General features: G+C 43.8%; 3 protein-coding genes across 7 annotated transcripts in view; 2 read left to right on the plus strand and 1 right to left on the minus strand.

Moving 5' to 3' along the window:
- Nucleotides 1–13,209: 13,209 nt before the first annotated feature.
- On the minus strand, nt 13,210–27,025 carry LOC115128592 (RNA cytosine-C(5)-methyltransferase NSUN2-like). 2 transcript variants are annotated; one of them, XM_029658552.2, is made up of 20 exons: nt 26,937–27,025; nt 24,743–25,042; nt 20,123–20,280; nt 18,978–19,082; nt 18,769–18,874; nt 18,576–18,647; nt 18,324–18,408; nt 17,753–17,948; nt 17,235–17,309; nt 17,027–17,157; nt 16,859–16,932; nt 16,472–16,602; nt 16,115–16,211; nt 15,804–15,979; nt 15,647–15,739; nt 15,348–15,483; nt 14,584–14,664; nt 14,353–14,491; nt 14,198–14,237; nt 13,210–14,079 (listed from the first exon to the last, which is right to left on the minus strand). In XM_029658552.2, exons 3-20 carry the CDS (start codon nt 20,176–20,178, stop codon nt 13,767–13,769), a joined length of 2,106 nt encoding a protein of 701 aa, XP_029514412.2. In that variant the 5' UTR covers nt 20,179–20,280; nt 24,743–25,042; nt 26,937–27,025; the 3' UTR covers nt 13,210–13,766. The 2 variants fall into 2 exon arrangements, with proteins under 2 accessions (XP_029514412.2, XP_029514411.2); XM_029658551.2 differs by lacking the exons at nt 24,743–25,042; nt 26,937–27,025 and adding an exon at nt 20,732–21,222.
- On the plus strand, nt 21,449–25,759 carry srd5a1 (steroid-5-alpha-reductase, alpha polypeptide 1 (3-oxo-5 alpha-steroid delta 4-dehydrogenase alpha 1)). The gene is made up of 5 exons (XM_029658556.2): nt 21,449–21,892; nt 22,204–22,370; nt 22,592–22,693; nt 23,362–23,512; nt 23,632–25,759. Exons 1-5 carry the CDS (start codon nt 21,582–21,584, stop codon nt 23,696–23,698), a joined length of 798 nt encoding a protein of 265 aa, XP_029514416.1. The 5' UTR covers nt 21,449–21,581; the 3' UTR covers nt 23,699–25,759.
- The window catches only part of LOC115128593 (terminal nucleotidyltransferase 4A-like), a 34,516-nt gene continuing 33,269 nt past the window's right edge, over nt 26,099–27,345 (plus strand). For all 4 annotated transcript variants that reach the window (XR_010463837.1, XM_029658555.2, XM_065017830.1 and 1 more), the window contains exon 1: nt 26,099–27,079. Coding sequence is in view for 3 of the 4 variants with exons in the window: in XM_029658555.2 (XP_029514415.1) it covers nt 26,307–27,079 (773 nt within the window). In the remaining variant the exon portion in view is untranslated. The remainder of the gene's footprint in view (nt 27,080–27,345) is intronic.

The following is a 27,345-nucleotide window of genomic DNA, read 5'->3' on the forward strand; positions in this document are numbered from 1 at the left end:
AGGTGGTGATCCTAACGGACCTAAAACAGGGATTTTTTTACCAGGATTAAATGTCAGAAATGGTGAAAAACTGAGTTTAAATGTATTTGGTAAGGTGTATGTAAACTTCCAACTTCAACTGTAGGGCTTGGCCTCAGTAAGGCGCTACCCTCTGCATGCCAAGCAGCTGCCATGACAGGCGGTGATGCAACTGGTCAGGATGCTCTTGATGGTGACAGACTGTGTTTGTCTATTGTTGTGACACAGATGAAGATCAGATCACATTTTATGACCAATTTCTGCAGAAGTCCAGGTAATTCCAAAGGATTCACATACTTTTTCTTGCCACTGTCAGTGTTCCTTTTGTCCAGGTGATAAAGGGAAGTGTGGAGTGCGATTGAGATTGCGCCATCTGTGGATCTGTTGAGAAAGTATGTGAATTGGAGTGGGTCTAGGGTTTCTGGGATGGTGGTGTTGTGAGCCATGACCACCCTTTCAAAGCACTTCATGGCTACCGACATGGGTGCTACTGGGCAGTAGACATTTAGGCTGGTTACCTTCGCTTTCTTGGGCACAGGGACTATGGTGGTCTGCTTGAAACATGTAGGTATTACAGGCTCGGTTAGGGAGAGGTTGAAAATGTCAGTCAAGTGACCTCAGTACACGTCCTGGTAATCCATCTGGCCCCAAAAATATAAACAAACTGCTGTATCCTTGTCTCCTTTCTATTAATCTGGTACTTGACACATGCTGCCCTCCCTAGATTTTCTCTAATTATAGACAAGCCTTCTTTGTGTGTATTTGATATGTATTTAGAGTTTGCAGTGACTTCTCATTTCCCAAAACGTCTGCCATTTCACTTTGCATGATTTACCTTGGTTTGCTGTGTTTCTCTTGTTTTCTTATTTTATTTCATGTAGACCCCTCCCCTTTGGCTGGTGTTCTGTTGTTTTTATCCCTGATTGATTGGTATAGCATCTATGATTCGCATCATCAATTGCACAGTCTGTTTTATCTGTTGTTATCAGAAGTCCTTGGGTGATTTGGTTGTTCTATTTCTGTTGTATGTGAGATGCTACTCGTTTAGCCTCAACTGAGAACAAGTGTTTGTTTGCTTCTTTTCAAACATAACAGCTGTTCTCCTTGGGAGATGGGAATTGGCCTCGGTCTGCCACACCTGGGCCTCATTGACCTAAGAAGAACCTGCTTGGTTATAATAGAGCTTCTAACAAATTTCTGGACTGCTGCTATAGGACTAAGACTAGTGCCAAACTGCTGCTGCCGCCGTCACCCCAGCCACCAACGACCTTGCAGCCAGATGGGTACCTGAGTCGACCACACTCTCCTACAAGCAGATACTGTATGCAGGACGGTCAACCCTTAAACATGTGAGCCTGGTTGACTACTTCTGTTCAGAATGTCTCCCTGCTCATGCATGTTTTACTACCCCCCCACTTGATGAAAATGGACGATGAGGAATGACTGGCGACCGACTTCTGACGGGCAAATACTGGATGAATGTTTGAGTAGAAGCGCCACCATGAGTAGAAGCGCCACCATGAGTAGAAGCATGTACATTATGTTTGGGACTGAGTATTTGTGTGCAATGGTGTAACCAAAATTATTATTTTGAAGCAAACAAACTTCCTTAAACCTTGTCTGTGTGGTGGCCTGGGATCTAGAACCTGAACTTTACTCATGCGCACACACATGCACACCCTCTGAGTCTTGCTACATCAATGCCAGAGCTAAAGGACTGGGAGTCACTATAAATATTTTATATGGCACAGTGCATGTGGGAAAAAAATATTTTTAGACACTTTTCCTAATGCTCTCAGATGCTTGGATCGTAGTGTGTGTGTGTGGATGGGAGGGGGGGGGGGTTGTTCAATTGCATATGTGTGTATGCAGACTGCACTGGGGATCCTCAAGGTGATCTTATCTCTCTAGACTCTCTATCCCTGAAGAATGGCTTGATTTATAATACCCTGTTTGCCTGAGGTGGGACTCCTAAATTGCATGTGAGCACACGCACACACCCTCCCTCATCACGGCTAAAACAGATCATCTTAACGGGACACATTGAGGGCAGACCCAGAGTACTACTGTGCAAAAACTGGTTGAATCAATATTGTGATGTGGAATCTGTGACAAATACATTGGATTTGAAAAAAGTAATTGTTTTGAAGGTGAAATTCCAACCACAGGGTAATCAAATTAAAACAGACAAACCTTGTTGAATTTGTAACTTCACGTCAGATCGTCAACATTATATCCACTATCAGAAAACAAAACAATAGGCTGGTCAGCACCTCCTACTGGGGAACTGATATACAACAGTGGTCAACAACCGGTTGATCGCCAAGGCATTCCTAGTCGATGCCAAACATTTCTGTAAAAAACCAAGAGATAAACCTTGTGTTCCAATTTTTTAAATGTATTAATCTTGTACTGTTGGGGGTCGGTGCACCAGATTCAGCTGCACTGCGCACCTGCCCGGTACACAGTGCTCCTGGGGGAGCAAATCAAGTACACTATAGGCCTACCACTGGCCAATCGGATGGCTCAGATTACTGTCTACATTAATGTAGCAGACGTAAAACAAAGTCACTGCAAAGTTGAGACAGTTTAAAAAAGTATAAAATCTATGACTAGAGTGTCAACAAATACAGCAGAGCTGCTGTTTTTGAGCTCTTAAGTTACATACTGACACTTACATAAATTATAACATGCACTTGTGCTACAACCTGCACTGCAGCTGCAATGATGGATTAGGAAAATATATCGATAGGCTTATTATTAGCGGCTTGGGTCTTTTTAATATGAAGGAATATTTCACTTTCTCTGGACATAGGAGCAGTGGTGTAAAAAGTAACCAATAGTCATACTTGCGTAAAAGTGAAAGTAAACCAGTAAAATACTACTTGAGTAAAAGTCTAAAAGTATTGGGTTTTAAATATACTTAAGTAAATGTAATCGCTAAAATATACTTAAGTATCAAAAGTACAAGTATAAATCATTTCAAATTCTTTGTCTTAAGCAAAGCAGACAGCCACATTTGAGTTTATTTTACTTACAGATAACCAGGGGCACACTCAGACATCATTTACAAACAAAGCATGAGTCCGCCAGATCAGAGGCAGGAGGGATGACCAGGGATTTTCTCTTGATAAGTATGTGATTTAAACCACATTTTCCTATCCTGCTAAGCATTCAAATTGTAATAAGTACTTTGGGTGTCAGGGAAAATGTATGGAGTAAAAAGTATATTATTTTCTTTAGGAATGTAGTGAAGTAAAAGTTGAAAAAAATATAAATAGTAAAGTACAGATTCCCCCAAAAGTTAAACTTTGTCAGTGTCGGCGGAGGAAAATGGAGAGCGGAGGATGAGGAGCGCACCCGGTCTGCTGCCCTTTCCCTCCACTGAGACTGACCATCAGATGCAGGCTCAAATCTTTTTGTTACCTCAGCTGTGCCTCACAAGTAATAGAACAACTGGTGTGATCATATAGACTGCTTCAATTGTTGAAATATATATATATATATATTTTTAATGATCTGAGATGAACAAGAATGCATTGGCAGGGCAATTCAGACAATATGCTGTAGTGTTTTGGGCCTATAACCTACTGCACAAACCTCATTACTACAGTACTGTTTTTAATAGTTAATGTTGCATGCATACGTTTTTTACGTCGTGTTAAAAAACATCAATGGTAGATCTCGGCTTGCAATTTGACTCAGAAAGTGATCTCGACTCAAAGGTTGGTGACCACTGATCTACAGCTACCCTGGTCTCCCATCCAGGGTTTTAACCAAGCCCTGCTTAGGTATATTTGTCACTGATTATTACCAATGTGCTACCATGAGAATGGTTGAGATTGCCACTTAACTTAATTGATTAACTGTTGCTATCAAAGTTGTTCCTACGGCTAGGTTTAACAGAGCAAATCAAATGTGGCCATACTTTATCACTCATATCATCAATATTGCAAAGTTAAAGAATAGGGTCAAATCAACCTTTATTTTATACCCCTTTTTTCGTGATATCCAATTGCGATCTTGTCTCATTGCTGCAACTCCCCAAAGAGCTTTGGAGAGTCATGCGTCCTCCGACGCTGGGCCAATTGTGCACCACCCTATGGGACTCCCAGTCACAGCCTGGGATCGAACCCGGGTCTGTAGTGCAGTGCCTTAGAACGCTGCACCACTTGGGAGACCAAAGCAACCTTTATTTGAAGCGCATTTAAAGTTTGATTTAGTCCTTTAACTTTGGTTTATGGGTGAAATGACATGAATCCAACATCAATTATACATTTTTAGACAAACTGGAATTAAAGCCAGACTAAGTCAGTGGCACAGATGGAACTATCCAAGCAAAAAAATAAATCTCCTTCAAATGTTGATATTTTGTTGCGTTGACAATCAAACACATTCCAACATCACTTTTGAAATACATTAAATAGCCTATTAACTAGATGACAAGTTGGAAAATGATATGTTGGATTCACTTCTCCAACTTGTAAGAATATTTCAAAGATAAATACACAACGCAGAGGACTTGAGGACTCAAGGTGAAGTGGACTAAAAGTCAATAGTACTAAAGGTCAAGAGGGAATTAATGATCAATGGAAATAGTGTTTTTTCTGTAATAGGAAATTAATCATGAATGGGCCAGAGACATGGGAGTAATTTGTCTACACATTGAGGCTGAAATAGGATACAGCTTTATTGCAAGGAATTCTAATTGGTCAACCACAGGCTAGGGTTAGGTTATAAACTACATCCTGTCCCTTTGTTCTGTGAAGAGAATCACTGAGGACAGGGGAGAATGAACATCTACCTCTCAGCATAACATCTATGATTTGTGTTCTTTGAATAAACCTATTTTTCTCCCCCCTGATTTGCCTTAGGGTCTGTGTTATTGAAGAGTAACATCAACTGCGAACACTTGGTGCTGTGAACCAGATTAATTGGTCTTGAAAACTCAACTGTGTGTTGATCCAAGGAAAAGAGAGAGAGATAGAGAGAGAGGGGGCTGAGCGCAACCCATAGGGTTCAACTCTTAATCTCCTGATTGACTGCTAACATATTGCTGGGTGAGTCTAGACCAATGAAATTTAAAAGAACCAAAACAGATTTAAATTAGTGCATGCAATGAGTAATACGTATACAGTATGTGATGCAAAAGGTTCGAGTCCTTTGTTCTGTTACAGGGTTTGGTCCTTTGTTTGCTCTGTTAGGGGTTTGAGTCCTCCTCTGTTACCGGTTTGTTAAATCTCAAGTCCTCTATTAAAAGGTTTGAGTCCTTTTTGTGAAACCTTGTTGCATAGAAGTGAGTTGCTAGTTGAGTAGCAGTTTTTACACGTGTGAGTAATGTAAGCCTTCAACAACTTACCAGGCCATACAGAAACTATTTGTATTCTAGAAGATAGGTTTGAGTCCTCAAAGGGTTATAAATATATACTGTATAAACTCAGCAAAAAAGAAACGTCCTCTCATTGTCAACTGCGTTTATTTTCAGCAAACTAAACGTGTAAATATTTGTATGAACATAACAAGATTCAACAACTGAGACATAAACTGAACAAGAACTTTTACCTGAAAATTGGGACATGCTTACTTATGAAAATCTATGTGAAATTTCAAATTCTCCTGAAACCAGGACTTGTTACTTTCACTTTTTTGTTTCCTTCGTTACAGGTTATGGTAATCTATCGACTGAAGCAATATACCTTGACTGAAGGACTGTACCTGAAACGATACACGATCACTGGTGAAGTGTTCACTAGAGAAGTCCTTATCAACCAGTGGAACGGAAGAAGAATTCCTCACTACCGGCAGACTGTCAGAACATCATCTCTGATAGTTATCTATGTGGGACTGATACCAGTGTGGAAGAGCTGGTCACTTTGAAAGGACTTGGTGAATGATTACCTTGCCAATAGGACGATAGGACGATTGAATATTATTGTCTCGAAGACAATTATTTTTTGGGGTGAGTTTCCTCCTAATACAGGATGTTGTAGGAATCGTAAGGGACATCATCATTACACCTGTTAATACTTATTTTCTGTAACTTTCTTTGAAATCTATTTCTTATTGTAACATCAAGTAAAATATTCCTTTGGGTTTTATAGAAATACAAGGTGTTTAATGTGAATGATTTATGCTTACTGCTAATGTGTTTTTATACTGTATATTTTCATGTTTTCTAAAAATACATTTGAAGTATATTTATTTTTTAAATGGTCTAGGGAGGAGTGTAAGAATATTTAGAAGATAAATACACAAAGCAGATGACTAGAGGACTAAAGATCAAGAGGACTAAAAGTCATTAGAGTACTAAAGGTCAAGAGGGAATTAACAATCAATGGAAATAGTGTTTTTTCAGTAATAGGGAATTGATGATCAAAGGGTCAGAGACATGGGAGGAACAACCACAGGCTAGGGTTGGATTATTAACTACATCAATTCTCTTTGTTCTGTGGAGAGAATCACTGAGGACAGGAGAGAATGAACATCTACCTCTCAACATCTATGATTTGTCCTCTTTGAAGAAACCTATTTTTCTCCCTCCGATTTGCCTTGGGGTCTGTGTTATTGAAGAGTAACATCAACTGCTAACAAACTCAACCAAAAATACAATTTAAAGAATGGGATTAAGCTAGTGGCTCAGATGGAACTATCCAAGCAGTAATGTTGATATTTGGTTGCGTTGTCAACCGATCGCTGCCTGCACCCGCATGCCCGACTAGCATCACCACCCTGGATGGTTCCGACCTTGAATATGTGGACATCTATAAGTACCTAGGTGTCTGGCTAGACTGCAAACTCTCCTTCCAGACTCACATCAAACATCTCCAATCGAAAATCAAATCAAGAGTCGGCTTTCTATTCTGCAACAAAGCCTCCTTCACTCACGCCGCCAAGCTTACCCTAGTAAAACTGACTATCCTACCGATCCTCGACTTCGGCGATGTCATCTACAAAATGGCTTCCAACACTCTACTCAGCAAACTGGATGCAGTCTATCACAGTGCCATCCGTTTTGTCACCAAAGCACCTTATACCACCCACCACTGCGACTTGTATGCTCTAGTCGGCTGGCCCTCGCTACATATTCGTCGCCAGACCCACTGGCTCAGGTCATCTACAAGTCCATGCTAGGTAAAGCTCCGCCTTATCTCAGTTCACTGGTCACGATGGCAACACCCATCCGTAGCACGCGCTCCAGCAGGTGTATCTCACTGATCATCCCTAAAGCCAACACCTCATTTGGCCGCCTTTCGTTCCAGTACTCTGCTGCCTGTGACTGGAACGAACTGCAAAAATCGCTGAAGTTGGAGACTTTTATCTCCCTCACCAACTTCAAACATCAGCTATCCAAGCAGCTAACCGATCGCTGCAGCTGTACATAGTCTATTGGTAAATAGCCCACCCATTTTCACCTACCTCATTCCCATACTGTTTTTATACTGTTTTTTATTTATTTACTTTTCTGCTCTTTTGCACACCAATATCTCTACCTGTACATGACCATCTGATCATTTATCACTCCAGTGTTAATCTGCAAAATTGTATTATTCGCCTACCTCCTCATGCCTTTTTCCACACATTGTATATAGACTGCCCATTTTTTTCTACTGTGTTATTGACTTGTTAATTGTTTACTCCATGTGTAACTCTGTGTTGTCTGTTCACACTGCTATGCTTTATCTTGGCCAGGTCGCAGTTGCAAATGAGAACTTGTTCTCAACTAGCCTACCTGGTTAAATAAAGGTGAAAAAAAAAAAAAAAAACAGATTTCAATATTACTTTTGTAGAGTAATAGAGTAAATAGCCTAATGTTAAGGCTATTTTACAAACTAATGTAACAATCAACCTTAAAATGAGTAACACATCCGTGTCAACATTTTGTAGGTTACTGTCACAATACATTTTTTCTTATATAATGCGTGCATGTTCAAGATGGCCTGCTTAGGTCCTTGTGGGTCTGTGGAGATTTACAATTGCTGTAATAATCTCTGCAGAAACTCGAACGGCATTGATCACTTGCACCATGTACTTTTAGTCTAATCTCAACTGCAATCCAGGTCTCTGCTCTCTCGCTTCGCTCTCTCTCGGTGTCTGTCTCTCTGTGTTAACTCTTGCATTTTTAAACAGGCCTGCAGGTAATTGGGTCAGTGTCCAGAATACATGCACAAACACACAGGCCTGGATGATCATTTCTGGACCTCTAACCTTCTTCTACCTTGATATGACCTTGCTTTCAATCTGGTGAGAACCTAATGATTTAACCAAAGTTCAACAGCTGTTAGCTAGAGGCAAGATGGCAGCACACTGCTACAACTACAACTAAACGGCATGCGACGAGAGGTACAGCGCTAAAACCATGGCAACCAACTGAGGCTGTTATTTTAAAATGGAGGAATTCATTCACATTCTTCTTCTATACTCTTCTCCTCCACTCTTCCTTCTGTCCAGATAATTGCAGCCTTTCTCACTGCTAATGAAAAACAGCAGTGCCACGGAGTCATCGCTGTGTGTTTACCGGAGTGACACACAGGGGAAAGGCGAGGGGGGAAGAAACAGCGGAAACCGAGAGACAGAGTGAGGGAGGAAATACAGTGAAAGAGAAAAAGGTGATATGCACACTCCGTCTCTCTTCCTCCATTCTGTTTTGTCTCTGTTACTAGGCAACACCTGCAGGCATGGGCTAAATAAAGCCTTGCACCAGCCACTCACCACCTCCCTCTTCAACCCCCTTTTCTATCTCCATCCTTCATCTCTCTCCCTTACCGCCTCTCTCGCTCCCAGTATTCATCCCTCTCTCACCACCATAATCTCTAACCCCATTTTACTCTCCCTCACCTCTTCCCTCCATCCTTTTCTCACCCCTCCTCATCTTCAAATTGTCCCTGAGCCAAAAGCAGAGGATATCCACAGCAAGGCCTTGAACCTTCAGAGCTACCTTGGCAGTTTGTGTTTGTCATGTTCTACCATGAATGCAGAACACATTTTCCTTGACAGCTTCTTTTCTCTCTGACCGTGATTTCTGAAGAACGACTAATAGATAGAGGGAAAACAACAGTAGAGAGAAGAGTAAGGAAGTAAAACCTGTGGACCCTGCTAGCTGAATCTCTACAGGAAATAAACCCTATCACCATCAAGACTCGTCAGCAACAGGAACCAGATATTGTTAACAATGGTCTGTGATTATCCCAATTACATGAAAGACACCTGTTCTCGAGCATTTATACTGAACTAAAATATAAATGCAACAATTTCAAAGATTTTACTGAGTTACAGTTCATATAAGAAAATCAGTCAATTGAAAGGAATTCATTAGGCCCGAATCTATGGATTTCACATGACTGGGAATACAGATATGCACCTGTTGGGTCACAGATATTTTTTAAAAAGGCAGGGGAGTGGATCAGAAATCCAGTCAGTATCTGGTGTGACCATTTGCCTCATGCAGCACGACATCTCCTTCACATAGAGTTGATCATATTGTTTATTGTGTCCTGTGGACTGTTGTCCCACTCCTCTTCAATGGCTGTGTGAAGTTGCTGGATATTGGCGGGAACGTGTACATTGATCCAGAACATTCCAAACATGCTCAATGGGTGACATATCTGGTGATTATGCATGCCATGGAAGAACTAGGACATTTCCAGCTTCCAGGAATGCTTGCAACATGGGGCTGTGCATTACCATGCTGAAACATGAGGTGATGGTGGCAGATGAGCCTCAGGGTCTCATCACTGTATCTCTGTGCATTCAAATTGCCATCGATAAGGTGTAATTGTGTTCATTGTCCGTAGCTTATGCCTGCCCATAAAATAACCCCACCACCACCATGGGGGGACTCTGTTCACAACGGTGACATCAGAAAACCACTCGCCCACAACGTCATACACGTGGTTTGCGTTTGAGGCCAATTGGACGTACTGCCAAATTCTCTAAAATGACGGAGATAGCTTGTTAGACAAATGAAAATTCAATTCTCTGGCAAAAGCTCTGGTGGATATTCCTGCAGTCAGCAAGCCAATTGGACACTCCCTAAAGACTTGAAACACTTCTGGCATTGTGTTTGTCACACAACTCCAATGTACATTTCAGAAGGGCCTTTCATTATCCCTAGCACAAGGTGCACCTATGTAATGATCATGCTGTTTAATATGCCACACCGGTCAGGTGGATTGATTAACTTGGCAAAGGAAAATGCTCACAAACAGGGATGTAAACAAATCTGTGCAAAACAATTGAGAGAAATAAGCTTTTTGTGCATATGGAACATTTCTGGGATCTTTAATTTCAGCTCATGAAACATGGGACCAACACTTTACATGTAGCGTTGATATTTTTGTTCAGTGTAGCTCAATTATATTAAAGTGTTCTGTTCTTGGTCATATGGTCACTATGGTTTCTGTAGACAAATGCAGAGAAATGTCTTTTGGGGGTTTAAACCACAAATCCTGTCTTTTCGCAGAACATGAGTCAGAGAGCTAAAGCTGCATTACAAATGACACGTAAATCCATGAAAATCTGTGTGTGTGTGTTTAATGTCTGTATGGGTGAATTTAAGTGGAAGCGTGTGGACTAAAAGTATTTAGCATTTTGAAATGTCTGTGTTAGCCTGTAGCCACATGTGTCTGTGGAGGCTGAGTGGGATTACACTTAATCCATGAAACACAAGCTCTATACCCAAATGCCTCCACTCCATGTGAATCTGAGTTGCGTAAGGGCATCTATTATATAATCCGAAACATATATTCATATCCACGAGCCGAGGCTTGCAGTCTGAGAGCATGAACCATGCAACAGTAGCAGATTGGAGAAGAGGAGGAGAGAGAAAAGGAAAGGAGTTTTGAGGGAGGGGAATGGATGAAGAAAGAAGAGGAAGTGAAAGGAGAGGACGAGGGAAGTGGAAACAGGGGAAGGTGGTTGGGTGGGTAGGCAGAGGGGAAGGTGGTTGGGTAGGTAGGCAGAGGGGAAGGTGGTTGGGTAGGTAAACAGGGGAAGGTGGTTGGGTAGGTAAACAGGGGAAGGTGGTTGGGTAGGTAAACAGGGGAAGGTGGTTGGGTAGACAAACAGGGGAAGGTGGTTGGGTAGGCTAACAGGGGAAGGTGGTTGGGTAGGCAGAGGGGAAGGTGGTTGGGTAGGCAGAGGGGAAGGTGGTTGGGTAGGCAAAGAGGGGAAGGTGGTTGGGTAGGCAAAGAGGGGAAGGTGGTTGGGTAGGTAAACAGGGGAAGGTGGTTGGGTAGGCAGAGGGGAAGGTGGTTGGGTAGGCAAACAGGGGAAGGTGGTTGGGTAGGCAAAGGGAAGGTGGGGAAGGTGGTTGGGTAGGCAAAGAGGGGAAGGTGGTTGGGTAGGTAAACAGGGGAAGGTGGTTGGGTAGGCAGAGGGGAAGGTGGTTGGGTAGGTAAACAGGGGAAGGTGGTTGGGTAGGCAGAGGGGAAGGTGGTTGGGTAGGCAAACAGGGGAAGGTGGTTGGGTAGGCAAACAGGGGAAGGTGGTTGGGTAGGCAAACAGGGGAAGGTGGTTGGGTAGGCAAACAGGGGAAGGTGGTTGGGTAGGCAAACAGGGGAAGGTGGTTGGGTAGGTAAACAGGGGAAGGTAGTTGGGTAGGTAAACAGGGGAAGGTGGTTGGGTAGGTAAACAGGGGAAGGTGGTTGGGTAGGCTAACAGGGGAAGGTGGTTGGGTAGGTAAACAGGGGAAGGTAGTTGGGTTGGCTAACAGGGGAAGGTGGTTGGGTAGGCAAAGAGGGGAAGGTGGTTGGGTAGGTAAACAGGGGAAGGTGGTTGGGTAGGCAAAGAGGGGAAGGTGGTTGGGTAGGTAAACAGGGGAAGGTGGTTGGGTAGGCAAAGAGGGGAAGGGGTGATACGAGGAGATTCTGTTCGCTTGCTTGATTCTGGGTTGATGGTTCAGCCTAATGAAAACGTGACGGATCAAACAATGGGAGGAAGTGCACTAGAGAGACAATAGGGGTTTGATAACGTAGGACGAAGTACACTCGTCTCAGATGTATTTACAGTAACTGAGAAGGTTTTGGGTGTTTAGAATAGCAAACATGGTGGATTGTCTTGGTCCCGAGAGACATTTGATTAAAGTGCCTGTCTGGAACATTTAGGGTCCAGAGACTGAAGCAGAGGCCTGCTTTAAAAGCTCAGTCACAGGAGAGAGCAAGAGATTAGAAGAGAAAATAGGGGGAAAGTAGAAATGGATAAACAAAAGGTGTGAGGAGAAAGAGGAAGGTTAGAGAGCAGAGGGAGAGAAAGCAGGAAGGAAGTTACAGTAGAGCGAGGTAGTCTCCCTCTCGTACTGCACCAGGTCAGTCTCCCTCTCGTACTGCACCTGGTCAGTCTCCCTCTCGTACTGCACCTGGTCAGTCTCCCTCTCGTACTGCACCTGGTCAGTCTCCCTCTCGTACTGCACCTGGTCAGTCTCCCTCTCGTACCGCACCTGGTCAGTCTCCCTCTCGTACTGCACCTGGTCAGTCTCCCCCTCGTACCGCACCTGGTCAGTCTCCCTCTCGTACCGCACCTGGTCAGTCTCCCTCTCGTACCGCACCTGGTCAGTCTCCCTCTCGTACCGCACCAGGTCAGTCTCCCTCTCGTACCGCACCTGGTCAGTCTCCCTCTCATACCGCACCATGTCAGTCTCTCTCTAGCACAGGGGTGTCAAACTATTCCATGTCTGCTGGTTTTTCCTTTCAATTAAAAGACCTAGACAAACAGGTGAGGGGAGTTCCTTACTAATCAGTGACAATCAATCAAGTACAAGGGAGGAGCAAAAACCCGCAGACACTCGGCCATCCGTGGAATGAGTTTGACACGTGCTCCAGCACCTCCTCCTCCCATATTTCCTCCATTCTATAATGTTCCCTCTTCCTTATGTCTCCACTAGTTCCAGACAGCATGAAAGAAGAGGGGAAGAGAAGGATGGAAAGGGATTCTTTCTCTGTTCTCCCTCTTCCAGTGAGAAGAATGGAGGAAGAGGATGGAATGAGAACAGCAAGTGTATTCTTTCTTTTCCTCTCTTCCAGCTGCAGTGAGAGGTGAGGGGGCTGCACGGTCGTCATGACTCCTGTCATCATGGCAGCAGAGATGGGTTAGAAACAGGAGGTGTATGGCTGATGGTGTGTGTGTGTATGTTTGGTTGTGTGATATGACGCAGTTAAGTCATATTGGGGTTGAGATTCTATTTCAATGCACTTCAGAGGCGTTATATGAATTTAATACTTTTAATCAATTCCACCTTTCTTCTTACTTACAATGATAAAAAAAATGAAATGGTCATTAAGAGAAACCTTCAAACATGCACAATAAGAAAAAAAAACAACACTCTCTCTCCATGTTTTGCCAGTGGAGTTGAGTTTTGGTAAAATAAAACCGGCAATAGAAAATAAAAGTCACTAAAGCATTGAAGCACACCAAGTCTGGGGGAGCATGGAAGAGTCCACATGCCCCGTCTAGGAGGGGTGGCCATTCTGCTATGGCAGTGGTTTAGAAGTACTACTGAGCTACCCAACACCCCTCTTCTCTCTCATGTTTGGTCTAGCTCTTGTCTGGCCAGCATTGCTCAACCTCATACAGCTCCACTTCCTCCCTTCTCCGTGTATCTTACTAGTCTAAAGTGGTTTCTTAACTCCTCTTCTCCATCTGCAAAAAACATGGGTGACAACATGGTGGATGACCTCCAGTTCATTAACATCAGTGCAGCCAAAGAGAGGAAAACTTGTTAAGACTATTAAGTTACACATTTCCTTCTACTCGTCTCAGGTGCTGGTCAAATTCTCCCCTCCCCCCTCCCTCTCATCTCCTTTCAGGTGCTCGTCACCTCGATTTTCACCTCTCAATTCCTGTTTTGGGCTGACATCTTTATTCCCATTCTCTGTCTCCCCCTCTTTCACCTCCTCCTTCACCTCCTTCTCTTCCTCCCTGGGTCCCTGCCCCTGTTTGTCTCTGAATACCTCGACCCCCAGCATGCGGAGGTAGTGGAACCTCTCGTTGCGGGGCACGAAGGCTCTGATGGAGGTCTTGCCTCTCCAGCCACACAGCTCTATAGGACACTGAGGACCATCGGGGTTACTGAGGAAAGAGAGGGAGAGGACGGTGAGGGAGAGAGGGGGCGATAGAGGGAGGAGGTCAGGGTGAATTCAACAGATAATATAACACACACAGACAGGCAAGCAAAATGGACACTTACCTATTGTCAGGCCGGTATTTTAGCACGATACTGCCCATTCCTGTGAAAACACAGAGGTGGAAAACATGAAGTACATACTAGTAATACAGACATGAATGGGCCAACACCCAACATGGCCTTAGACACAGATCATTGCTTTCCAGTTGAGAACACACCCATCTTCTTGGCCTGTTGGTGAGCGTCTTCCTCCAGTTTGCTGAGGTACGGGTTCTCCTGAGTCAGTAGAATCTTAATGTCCTCGACACTCACTGTGATCATCCTGGAGCGGATGTAGGGGAACAGAGTATAGATACCCTGGAGGAGGAGAGCAGAATGAGGAGAGCAGAACGAGGAGAGCAGAACGAGGAGAGTAAGGAATGAATGTGCGTGTGTGTGCATGCACCTACCTCCTGGGCTAGTCTGAAGGCACAGCCAAACTCCTCCCCGTCGCTGTTGCGAGACCACACCTTTACCCCTGTGTTGATCACCTGCAAAACTCACAAAATAATGAAATCATTACACTTGAGAATGACTGTTTCAGCAACATATTTACAATTGCTTCTCATTTCAACGTTGTCATTGTTGTTTTCAATAATAGTGATGACAGTTTATAGATTTCTTAAGTTATTCAAATATTTGTTTATTAGGTCAAATTGCTCCAATTGGGAGATGGCCATTTCAAATAAACCATTGCTTCTAAGAAAACTATATACTTTCTCCCATCATTGAGCCAGAACCCTGTTAAGTACACTGCTTGTATGTCAGTATGTGTGCAGTTCTGGGAACCGTCTGGTGATGGACTCAGCCTGTCTGTTACTACTGCTTACCTGGAGGCTGATCTGAACCTGGGTCAGGTCTAAACATCACAACATCAGAAAGGAGGGGAGATACATAGGGAGAGGAGGAGGGGGAAAAGGAAAGGCACGACAAGGAGAGGAGGGGAAATAGACTAAGAGCGGAATGGGGGGGGGGGGGGTTCCTCTGTCTGCTTGAATGCACACACACGGCCACCTGTGCAGGAGCTGAGTGTACTAGGGGGATTTGGGATGAAAAGGGTCCCATCTGTTAGCTGGACTCCCCTTGATGGGCTGGCAGTGACACACAGTTGTTGTTAGGCAGAGCGCCACATTGTTCCTTAGAGAACAGGTGTCTCTCACACACACCTTCCTACCTTCATTCGCTCACTGTTGTTGAGCATGACGTTGCGTAGCTCCTTGGAGACCATGTACAGATGTCTCTTCTTCCCCTCGTGGGTTCTGGTCAGAACGTTTATCTTTGGGAAGTCTGGAGACAGGTCATAGAATGACCTGCAAAACACACATTCATGGAATAGATCAATAACCAGGGCTCAATCAAAACATGTAAAGGTAATACCATTATGCTTGGTCAAAACATTGTCCCCTCTGTACAGATAATGCTGTTATCGAGCAGCTGCTTACATAGGCTACCCAAACCACCAAACACACTCACTCTATTGGGGGGAAGACAGGGTCGTCTTCAGTGAGGAAGACAAAGGGGTCTTCTTTAAAACCATGCCTCTTCATCTTTTTATTGGGAGGAGGCCTGGAACACAGAACAGAGTCAGAATACACACACTCTTCCCCCCAACCCCTCTCTCTCAACTTACCCACACACGTTGGATTCCTTGGCCTGATCGCCTGCCTCTGGCTCTTTGGGAGAGTCCTCTCCTGCCTCCTTCCCTCCATCTCTCTCTCCATCCTCCAAGGGCGTCTCAGGAAGAGGGGTGCCCACTGGAGAGTCCTCTGGCTGGGGCACGGAGCTGGATGACTGCTCCTTCCTCAACTGGAGAAAGATGGATCATAGTTCACTTTAACGGGAACTTCTCTCTGGTATATGAGTTACCGGATGGTGTTGCATTCCATCTGAGATGTGGGCTTATCCGTGAGTGTGTGGCCGTGCATGTACATGTGTGTATACCTTGGGGAATCTTCTGTTCCAGGGCATGGGGGCTTTCTTGACCAGGACAGCTACAAAGAAGCCTCCCGTGTTCTGGTGATGGGGCAGGATCCTCATACTGAATAAACACATACGTATGCACGGTATATACACAAAGATTAATTAGATGCAACAGCACCATCTGCTGGTAGAAGATGCAACACTTCACAGGGATTTGAAAGTCTGTCCAGCTTTTATTTTTCATCTCATTAGGATTAGGTATGCAGCTGTGTGCACAGGTGTAGCAAATACATGTACATGATTGTCATGACTGACATTTTAGGCATATTCTAACCAAATAAAGTGGGGCCCTGTGTGCAGGTGTGCAGGTGAATGTACCATCTCTCCAACTTCATATTGGCCAGTTTCTCTGTGTCTGTGGGAGGGAACATGGTGGGTCTGATCTGTGTGTGGCGGTTGACTGGCACCTCGGACCAGTCCTTATACCACTGACCCTCCTTAGTCATCAACTAGAGATGGAAGGAAAGATGGTGAGAGATATTAAGTGTGTGTGAGAGGTAGCTGTTGGAGGGAGAGGAGGGGGATGGGAGAGAGAGCAAAAGACTCAGTTATAAAACGGCTAAATCTGTAGTCAAACTGGCACGGTGGTGGAATATCATGACTATTGTAGTGGCTAGACTGTCAGGCCTATCAAGTACCTCTAATAGTCGCTAGCAGTGATTAATAGGCATGAGGTGGCGGTCATGTGTTCCAACAGTTATATACCTTCCATTTGGTGACTCCAGGCATCCATTTTAACCCTGGGAGATCAACTGACGCATCTGCTAACTCTAACGCACCTAGAGATAGACAAAGAGGGAGACAGAGGCAGTTATCTCCTGTGTGTGTGTGTGTGGCACTGTATTTGTGTGTGCATGCATGCGTGTGTGTTACCTTCACTCTTCTCCAGTAGCGTTGCTATGACAGCTTCGTCCTCTATAGGATTGAGTGAACAGGTAGAGTAGACCATCCTCCCTCCTACAGCTAGCTGCTCCACACCACGCACTGCTATACGGATCTGGAGACTGGAGACACACACAGGTTATCACACACACATATACAGGCGCACACACACACACATGCTCTCTCTTTCTCTCCTCACCCATGGAGATGCAGGCTGTTACTGGTGGTCCATTTCTTCCACACGTCAATGTTCTTCCTCATGGTGCCATCTCCACTGTAGAAACACACACAGAATACTTTACTTTTTAGGAACACACTTGAGAAAATCCAAAATTAGAGTTTGTCAGCTTCCCTGGGACATCTAACTACACATCAGCCTTCCCAGACAGACAATCCTACAATGTGGTTACAGGAGATCGCTCTCTCTCCTGTCTCATTCTTATAGTCACATTTGGTTCCCCTAATAAAAACAAAACAAGCAGTAGCCTACCCAGTGCAGCAACCAATCATAAATCAGACAGAAGAGCCAATCATAAGACACAGGGTAGAACCGTGAGGTTGGTATCTCTCCATATAGCTGACTGTCGACACATGTCTAGTTTTGACTGTCGAATACCAAAATCCCAGATTTTCCTTTGCCCCCCACCTTTCTCCCCTACTTCTCTCAATCACTATTTACTTGCTTCTCTCAGCTAAACAGGTTCACTCTTTGTTCACCTGCAGGGGACGTCGCAGAGGATGCGGTCGTAGAACAGTGTGCCCTTCTGTCCGTCCTCTGTGTCTATCTGTAGTCTGGGGATGCACGAGGCATCGTGGTTCACCACCATGATACAGGGGCTGTTCAGTCTCTTAGCCTGGTGCACCAGCAGGTAACAACGCTTGTTGTCCACGTCGTTGGCTATCACAAAGCCCTCTGAAGGGGGAAGAGGGAGAGAAAGAAAGAGGGGGAGATGAGGATGTTCAGGATTACAATGCTTTGTTACATTGTTTCACATTTTAGTCATTTAGCAGATGCTCTTATCCAGAGACTTAGAGGAGCAATTAGGGTTAGGTGCCTTGCTCAAGGGCACAGAGATTTTTCACCTAGTCTGCTCGGGGATTCAAACCAGCAGTGTTTTGGTTACTGTCCCAATGCTCTTAACCGCTATCTTTTCTGTCACAAAGTAACAGAAAATATACATTCAGCAACTCACCGCCCTTTCCATTGGGCCACAATTCAGATACGCCAATGCATCAGATGTTTGTTGTTACATTTTTCTACTGATTTGATTCTGTGCGTGCGGGTTACCTGGGAAGGGTACGTCCATATCAGAATGGAGCATCTCAATCAACTGCGCTGTCTTAGATCCAGGAGCAGCACACATGTCCAGAATCTACCCACAGAAATACACAATTACACTATACATGTTCCAAGGTTTAGGGTCTAGGAACAGAATCTACCCACAAAAACACAGTTACGCTATAATGTTCCTAGATTTAGGGTCTAAGGACCGAAATGGAAGCAGTTCTTGGCCAGAAAGGCATCCAGTGTGTCGTTTACCTTGTGGTGGGGCTCAATCTTCATCAGCAGAGGAGGGATCATACTTACAGCCTCCTGTCTGCTGATGTTACCCTGTAGAGACCAACATAGAGAAAGAAACACACAGTACATAAGGCAGCCATACAGCTAAGAAACCATTGAGATCCTATTAAATTACTTTCTAATTCTTAAATAACACTGAAGACTTCCTCACCGACTCGGTCTCGCTGACCAGGAACTGATGGAACTTCTCCAGGAGAGGAGACTTCCTCAGGATCTTCCTGCTCATGTTGGTGTGCCATGCTAGCTCATCTGGGTACCTACACACACACACACACACAATTACAGCAGATGACCCTTTATGTATGTATGTATGTATGTATGTATGTATGTATGTATGTATGTATGTATGCGTAGACGTACCAGCTCAGAGGCTGAGGAGCCTCTATCTTCTGCCCGTCGATCTCTACCTCCTGGATCTCCTTGAAGTACTTGTTCTTCAGACAGTGGAGGATCTCCTTGGCATGGCTACATCAAATCAAAGTTAATTTGTCACGTGATCCAAACAGGTGTAGACCGTACAGTGAAATGCTTACTTCTAGGCCCTAACCAACATTGCGATTTTTAAGTAAAAAAATAGGTATTAGGTGAACAATAGATGGGTAAAGAAATAAAAACAACAGTAAAAAGACAGTGAAAAATAACAGTAGCGAGGCTATATACAGGCACCGGGTAGTCGGGCTAATTGAGGTAGTATATACATGTAGGTATGGTTAAAGTGACTATGCATATATGATAAACAGAGAGTAGCAGTAATGTAAAAGAGGGGGTGGTGGGACACAATGCAGACCCGGCCAGGTCTCTGACCTCCTCCGGCATCTGCAAACTTAATGGTGGGGTTGTAGTTGTGCCTGGCCACGCAGTCGTGGGTGAACAGGGAGTACAGGAGGGGACTGAGCACGCACCAGAGGGGCTCCAGTGTTGAGGATTAGGGTGGCGGATGTGTTGCTACCTACCCTCAACACCTGGGGGCAGCCCGTCAGGAAGTACATGGGGACAACCCAATGGACAATCCTTTTTAATACACTTAGAGGTTTAATAGAGTGGTGTTTTGGAAAGCAATCTTCATAAGTATGAATCCTGATGTAGAGCAAGAGTAGCCTGGTCCTAGACCTGTGTATGCTGTCTCGCTAACCCCCCTATGGTCATTGTCATGTCAAATTATCATGAACACAAACAAATCTGGGACCAGGCTAAAACAAGAGTGGGAGTGTATAAATCAGCATCCCTTTACAAAACATCTACAGTGGTCAATTCCAACTAACAGTTTGTCACCTCACCTACAGGGTGAGAAAGACCACTTCCATCTGTGCCATAGAGGATCCAGAGTCCATTGATGTATTTATTAGTGCACACTGTAACAAAACGTTTCCAAACAAAAAACATCTGGCAAACAAGAGTTTCTATTGGACAAATTGAGATAATACCGAACATGGGGGGACCTGTTTACTTCCTAGTGAATACACCCCTGACCATTTGGCAGAGGTTGAGCTTAGTAGCTTCCGTACCTCTTGTATCCAGTGATGCGGATGGTGGCGGGCAGCGGTTCTCTCATAGCCGCCATGAACTGGTCAAACTCCCCCTCGGGCACCAGGCCAAGCTCCTGGTAGTATGCCTCAAACAGCTTGTTCTCCTTGATGATGTCAGCGTAGCCTGCACCCCAACCCTACAGGACAGATACATCGGAGGAGAGGGAAGACGCGAGGCGACATTGGGAGGAGAGCAGATGTGGGGGGAACCGAATAGGAGACATGGGAGGAGAGAAATGGATGGGGGTAAAGTGAAGTGGATGTTAGTTTTCTGAATTGCAGCCTCAGATGGATAGATATTGATAGAGTTTACTATCATAGTTCAATAGCTATAACCTGGTCCCAGATCTGTTTTTACTGTATAGCCAACTCCTTGACATGCCAGCACAAACATCTGGGACCAAGATAAAATAGCTAGCTAGCTACACATAGCTATGTCAACGAGTTGTGCAGTAATAATCAAATCAAAGTTGCTGGGGAAAAATTAAATCTCTTTGACTCGGCATACAGTAATTTGAGGTGACCTAGGCAAGTTAGCTACAATACGCTAAATTAGCCGGCTAGCTATGAAGAGCTATCAAAACTTACAGCATTGTCCCGGTTATCTCTTCCACCAGGCTTGCTATTATTTTGTTGCTCCTTCTTTCTCAGTCGACTTCTCTTTCCCATTTTGGAAACACACACTACTCTGAATATGAACCTGCGAAGCAACGTTCTGGTGTAGCTAAATGTATTTTGCTAACAGGGTGATTGAAATGCGAATGGTACTGCACTCGTGTTCTGTTTCAGCCTCTGACGCACACATGTGAGATAGGACCCCAGTTTATGGGTGGCGATGTATTAGCCTGAGAAATAGAAAATATCAGTGCAACATTTTGGCCAACTAAAACCAAAAACACACTCAAATATGTTTTCGTTTTGGAGCTAGTCAGACAGTGATAAATGATACGTTTTTTTGTGTGCACTAATGCCCCTTCCTCCAAACAATGTCTGATCAACGATATAGTACGGTGGCTTATTCCTCGCCAGTTAAGGAAACCAGGGGCAATGGCTATATACTTTATTTTTATATTTTAAACAGCAGTCTGCATAAATATGTAATGGAATTCATCTAAAATTACTGTAATTTCATATTTTTACCAGTGTGGTGGTTTCTCCTGAACACACCTTGTAGTTGAATAACATTGTATCCATTTTCAATTGGCTAGATAATGACGATGCAAAACAAAGTGACTCGATTGGTTTATTAGGAGTCAGGCTCCTTTATTTATCCTTATGATTGGACCATGGAACTGAGCAGACCAGTGAGATGATCGCAGTACGCATACTTGTGCAAGTGACATATGTGTTCATTATTGCCTTGGATACATTAATTTTATTTACATTGTTTTGAATAGAATTTTAATTTCTTACACTATTTGCAGCTTATCTGGTAAATATGGACCGTATTCTTTCAAAGCTTTTCGCCTCCGAGACAGAAGAGTTGTATGTTTTGGACTGCCTGGCATACTTCATGATTTTCATGGCTGCTTGTACCTTCATAACATTACTATTTGAGAATGTCCCCTATGGCAGATACGCAACAAGCAGATATGGATTCCCCGTCAACGTCAAATTCGCCTGGTTCGTGCAGGAACTACCTGCTTTTCTGGTGCCACTGTGCCTAGTGCTGTGGACTTCTGCGGCGAAAACCACTCATCTTCCCAATCAGTTACTGCTGATCATGTACTTCTGCCACTATGTGCAAAGGTAAGACCCAATGGTTAGAAGATAGTTTGACAAAGTAACACTGTACTTCACATGCATACAAAGTACTAACTGTCATATCTTCTAGGTCAGTGGTTCTCAAACGTTTTTTGGTTACTGTACAACCAAGTACATTTAGCTCTGCCCAGAGTACCCCCTCATATGCAATTGATTTCTCAATTGTAATAACACATTGCTAAATGATGTGCCAACGTTGTAACTGAAATGCAGTGCATTGCCAGCCATGAGACACATGCATCCTAGACAACTGGTGGGGAAATTATTATTCATCAGTTCTATTTATATTCTTCTAGATCTCTCATCTATCCATTTTTAATTCGTGGAGGGAAATCTACACCATTTGCATCGTTCGCCTTGGCCTTTGTGTTCTGCATCTATAATGGCTACATGCAGGTCAGATACCTGAGCCACTATGCAGAGTACTCTGCTGATTGGGTTACCAGCCCTTGCTTTATCACAGGTAAGAGACATGGCTGACATGACATGCAGCATAGGGTCTGTATTAATGCATAAACCACACATTCACAAATTACACAGTTGTCTATTTCAATATGTTCCATGAATTTCTTCTCGTTCTAGAGTTATCCACGTCATGCTATCCAAAAGAAAAACTTTACATTTCCTCATTTTCACCTCATTATAAATCATTATAAATCAGCTTCCCCATTGGTTGATTTTCAGGCTCTGCGCTATGGTTGGTGGGTTGGTTGGTGAACGTTCACTCAGACCACATCCTGAGGAACCTACGGAAGCCTGGAGAGATCAGCTACAAGATACCAACAGGTAAGATACCTGCTACCAGAGAGCGATATAGAGAGACAGGTTTTCCCCTGACCAGACGCCATGACCGTTTTGGACAGCATGCTGTAACATTTTCGTAAATTTGTAAATAATGGCTGTGAAATGTGTCTATGCTAGCTACAACCATAGTAGCACACTGATGTTCAGTGTTGCTTAAAACAGGGAGTTCACTCTTTCCAGAGGGTGGATCCAGTATTCTATTTTAAATCCAGGGTTACAGAGAGTAATGTCACTATGACACACCAGAGAGGGTTGAAACCATCACCTTGTGCCCGAGGTGAACCCTTCATAACTGATGAACCAGTTGAAACCTGTATGTACCCACTACTGTAAGTCGGTCTGGATAAGCACGTCTGCTAAGACTAAAACCCAGACCTTGGATCAATGGAATCTTGACTGGCGCAGGTGATAAACATGCGACACGGGCCTGGTTAATCACATTGCTGTCGTGACTGTTCCTGTGGTTCTACCAAATTATTTATATATACACTAGATGACTGATAGGGGGTGCCATTCATTCTTCTGGGCAGTGCCAATATGGTTGACCGGTGGCTTCAAAGCCTTTCACTGGTCAATACATAGCATCAGCAATCCAGGGTTTATATACTGTACATCACTGGTTGTACCCCGTCTTATGTTCTCTCCTGTAGGTGGGCTGTTTGAATATGTGTCTGGAGCAAACTTCTTTGGTGAGATAACAGAGTGGGCGGGATTTTCCCTGGCGGCTCATTCTGTCCACAGCGCATCCTTCGCCATCTTCACTCTCATTGTTCTTGCCAGCAGAGCCTTCGCTCACCACAGGTAGGAAGGAAACACACACACACACACACACACACACACGGTTTGGGGTGAACTACACTTTTAACACTTGTAATACTATAATAGTGAATTCATGTCCTCCTGTCTTTCCTTCTCTCTAGGTGGTACCTTCAGAAATTCGAAGACTACCCCAAATCCAGGAAGGCATTGATACCATTTGTATTATAATGATTCACTACAATGATCCAACCTCCAACAGCCCAATGCAACGAGCTGTGACCCTATGCTACATCATCTGGGGTCTGGTTAGGTTTGTTATTGCTTGTTTGTTTGGGTTTATCTCAAGAGAATACGTACAAGGATGAACACAATGAGTACTGACAATTCTATTCACTGGGAAGATATGAAGAGCTCCAGAAACCACAACACCAATGACAAGATTATTAGACATGCCCTGATGGAGGCTACAATGCCAAGTAGAGGCAATTTATTTTATTGAGAAAAAAGAAATCCTCCAAGAGTGGCTGGATATATTTTTCACATGGTTGCACCTCAGCTCTCACCAACTTGGTTATGTCCCGCAATGAGATTTACTATAGTATGTGGCGACTTACTTTTACGATACTTTCACAGCGGACCAACCAACAGAACCAATCCATCTTACAAAGGTTCAGCTCCATTTCAACACATCCCCTAACCTCTGCCCTTCCCCTAACTCCCTGCAGAAGTGTGTGCATCTCTCGCCCTCTCTGTTGCATGCAGGCGGAGAATGAGCCAACCATCAAAACACAATCTGTCAGTAGAGCTCTAGTTTCCCCGGTGAGACAACCCAGTGCTAGAAGGATTGAGAATTAACTTACTGTCAACACTCAGGAATGCACACAGACAGATTTCACTGCTTGTGGAAGAAACTAGCTCTTTGTATATTCGTGCACTCACGTGTGTCAGAGGAATCTGTCGTGAGCAGTGTTGTAGTCTTCCCCTATGATTTGTAGTGCTAGCAGCACTGAGGATGAACCAACCCTTCACCGCACACACACACACACACACACACACACTTCGTGAGGCGACCCCAGCCTTAGGGCTGAAAATGGGGTTATGAACCAGAGATACAAATGAGAGAAATGCTCCATTCAGTCAGTAAGGCCACTGGGTTAGCCTATCACCCAGAGCTTGTGGCTGCCATAGAGAGAGACCAAAAGAAAGGGAGAGTGAAAAGATAGTGATGGAGGGAGAGAGAGTGGGCTAGTGAGGGAGTGAGCAATACTCAACCTGACATTCTTGCTCTGGGGGTTTTCCTTGGCTCTGTCACATGCAGCACGTGAGCAGGGAGGGAAGCAGACATTATGCAAAGAGCGCACACACAGTACAGAAGGTGCTGCCAGTAGGCTCCAGCTTGCCTCATTCCATTACAGAGTTTAATGGGCTGGAAGATGGCTGTGTGTAGGGTTGACTGCAAATGGTGTCTGGAATCGCTCTCTCTTTGCGTGTGTAATGACGAACACCTCTAGTTACGTGTTCCCCGTCTCCTTCCCAGCCCTCTGTCTTCACATGTGGTTTATAGTATCAATCCTGTAAGTGAGGATAGTATATTTTTAATTGGGCAGCAATTATTTTTTTACTGAAACATTGGATTCATTTCAATGATATGTCATGAATGGAATCAAAATAAGTAACAGAATTGGAAATGCTGAACTGCACTGTGGACTCCATCTCTCTCTGTGTGTGTAGTGTTCTCAAGAGTCAAGCTATTACAACCATTGCCCCAAGCCACATTTGTCTGAGGTAAGAGCTCACCTTGTGAATTCCTTGTGGTCTTAGGACAGTATTGCATTTTGACTCACACTGAACTGAGCTGTTAGCAAGCAGTAAAATGGGTTATTGAGCTCCTTAGCTTACCAGGGTCATTCAGGGAGAGACTAGGATCAATGACATTAAAAAGTCACCCAGCTTGTGGTAATACATTCTTTTTAAAAAATTTTTTTTAACCTCTACAAGGACCAGGAAGTAATTTTAACATAAGTATTTTCTGATGTAAGAGGGATGCTCCAAATGAAACGACCTGTTTCTTAATGTAATCAATTAAAACATTTTTTTTTATTGCCAATCTGTCATGCACAAAGGCTGTCCAACATTTTGCCAGGGTTATTCAAATTTCTCATTACCATGTTGACTGATTACTTATTTCAAATTAACTTTATTTTAGCAGTCTACTCCTGTTATGATACTCGGTGCTGTTATTGAATTATTCATAATACATATTTTGCTGTATAAACATGGTCAAAAATTCTTCAAATATTTACTTTGAACAGGTATTGGGTGATTTGTAATGAGTCAAATTGTGTGGCAGCTTGAGAGCGAGGTGTGTGTCGTTACCACAGCTACAAAGCAAAAATTGGCTATATCTAAAAAAAAATAATAATAATTTAAATACGTTTTTTGGTCTTAACATAAGGTTAGGCATAATGTTAGCAGTGTGGTTAAGGTTAGGTTTAAAATCTGATTTTAAGAAGAGAAATTGTAGAAATAGGACTTTGTGGCTGTGGTAACTAGGGACGACCGGGGTGTGTTCAAACCGATCGTTTAAAATCCTACAGACATGCGCACGGCGCTTCGGTTTGAAGAGAATACGCCATATTGAATCACCGTAGACTTCTGCTAGCGATTTTCAGCTAGCTGTTTGAAAAGGACCGGTCTTCTAATGGTCTTCATTTGGCGTTACCATTTATCTCTGTCTTTGTAACACGGGTTATTATCACATTTCTTTAGTCAGGGCAGTAGTGTATTTTTAACGGGCACATTGATTTGCTTGAAGGGGGTTCCGAAAAAAAGTTGAATGGATCCGAGGGTGGCTTGGAATCAGCCCGAGCAGAAAGGACCTGCGAACGCATCATGGATGCGAATCTGGGAGATTTCTCAGGTACGAGCGACCTCCGGTCAACATCATAATAATCAGAACCACAACCTGTGTGTGAATTATCCAACGTTGGACGTTTATAAAAATGTTGCGGCATCGAGCAATAGCATTAACACCACTGCTAGTCTGAGCAGCAGCCATCACTGTATTTCAAACCGTACTACTAATCACGGCACTTCATTTGCCTCCTTCGGGTCAACGTTACCCAAAGGCAACGTACAGAACATATTGACCCCGTCCAACGCGAACGGTAACAGTGTAACGACAGATTTGTTGGGAGACAGTGGAATGCCCCAAAAGACGGAATCTGGAACGGACAGTCCATCTTCGAACTGCTCGTTGGGAAGGACTTGCGGTGGCAATGTAACGGGAAATAGTAATAAAAGCCCTGGAAGTGCCAATCTGTTTTTTAGCTTCAGCGAAAGCATGCATAATAATGTCAACCAATTCCACCACCATCAAAGGCATCATCAGGATCACCCCCAGTACAATTTCCAACATAATTGTGTGAAGCGTCACCCACCATCACCCTTAAATAACCACACTCACCATCCAGGCCGAAGGAAAAGTGACAACAAGGCGAGCACCTATGGGATTAATTACTTGCTTTCTAACTGGACTAATGACAACCATGTTAGCTCGGGGACTGGAACTCCTTGGAAGACGAGGAAATACAGCCCCGGTGTTGATGGGTGAGTATTTTTGATAGGGTCATTGCCCCACTGGGATTGTTTGACGCCAACATACATACAGAACAATGAGACAGATATTTCACCGGATGTATAATGTAACATCCGGTTGGCCTTTCATTCACTACCAAATATGGTGATGAGAGGAAGCCCATTGGCCGGCTGTGGGAGAAGATTGAGCAATATGAATTTTGGCCGATTAAATATTTTATCTCCATACAGTTCTGTATCAGTAACTATAATTTGTAGCTAACTGAGTGGATTATGTT

Source organism: Oncorhynchus nerka, linkage group LG4, assembly GCF_034236695.1.
Source record: "Oncorhynchus nerka isolate Pitt River linkage group LG4, Oner_Uvic_2.0, whole genome shotgun sequence".
NCBI classification, from domain to species: Eukaryota; Metazoa; Chordata; class Actinopteri; order Salmoniformes; family Salmonidae; genus Oncorhynchus; species Oncorhynchus nerka.

What these genes read in the sequence shown, in the direction of transcription:
- LOC115128592 (XM_029658551.2), bottom strand. Translation starts at nt 20,812, where the DNA reads ATGGGAAAGAGAAGTCGACTGAGAAAGAAGGAGCAACAAAATAATAGC. An exon ending in CTCTGCGACGTCCCCTGCAG is followed by an intron (nt 17,310 to 17,752) that starts GTGAACAAAGAG and finishes GTGTTTCTACAG; the next exon opens with TGGAGATGGCACCATGAGGA. An exon ending in AAATACCGGCCTGACAATAG is followed by an intron (nt 14,080 to 14,197) that starts GTAAGTGTCCAT and finishes CTCTTTCCTCAG; the next exon opens with TAACCCCGATGGTCCTCAGT.
- srd5a1 (XM_029658556.2), top strand. Translation starts at nt 21,582, where the DNA reads ATGGACCGTATTCTTTCAAAGCTTTTCGCCTCCGAGACAGAAGAGTTG. An exon ending in TTCTGCCACTATGTGCAAAG is followed by an intron (nt 21,893 to 22,203) that starts GTAAGACCCAAT and finishes ATATTCTTCTAG; the next exon opens with ATCTCTCATCTATCCATTTT. An exon ending in AGAGCCTTCGCTCACCACAG is followed by an intron (nt 23,513 to 23,631) that starts GTAGGAAGGAAA and finishes CCTTCTCTCTAG; the next exon opens with GTGGTACCTTCAGAAATTCG.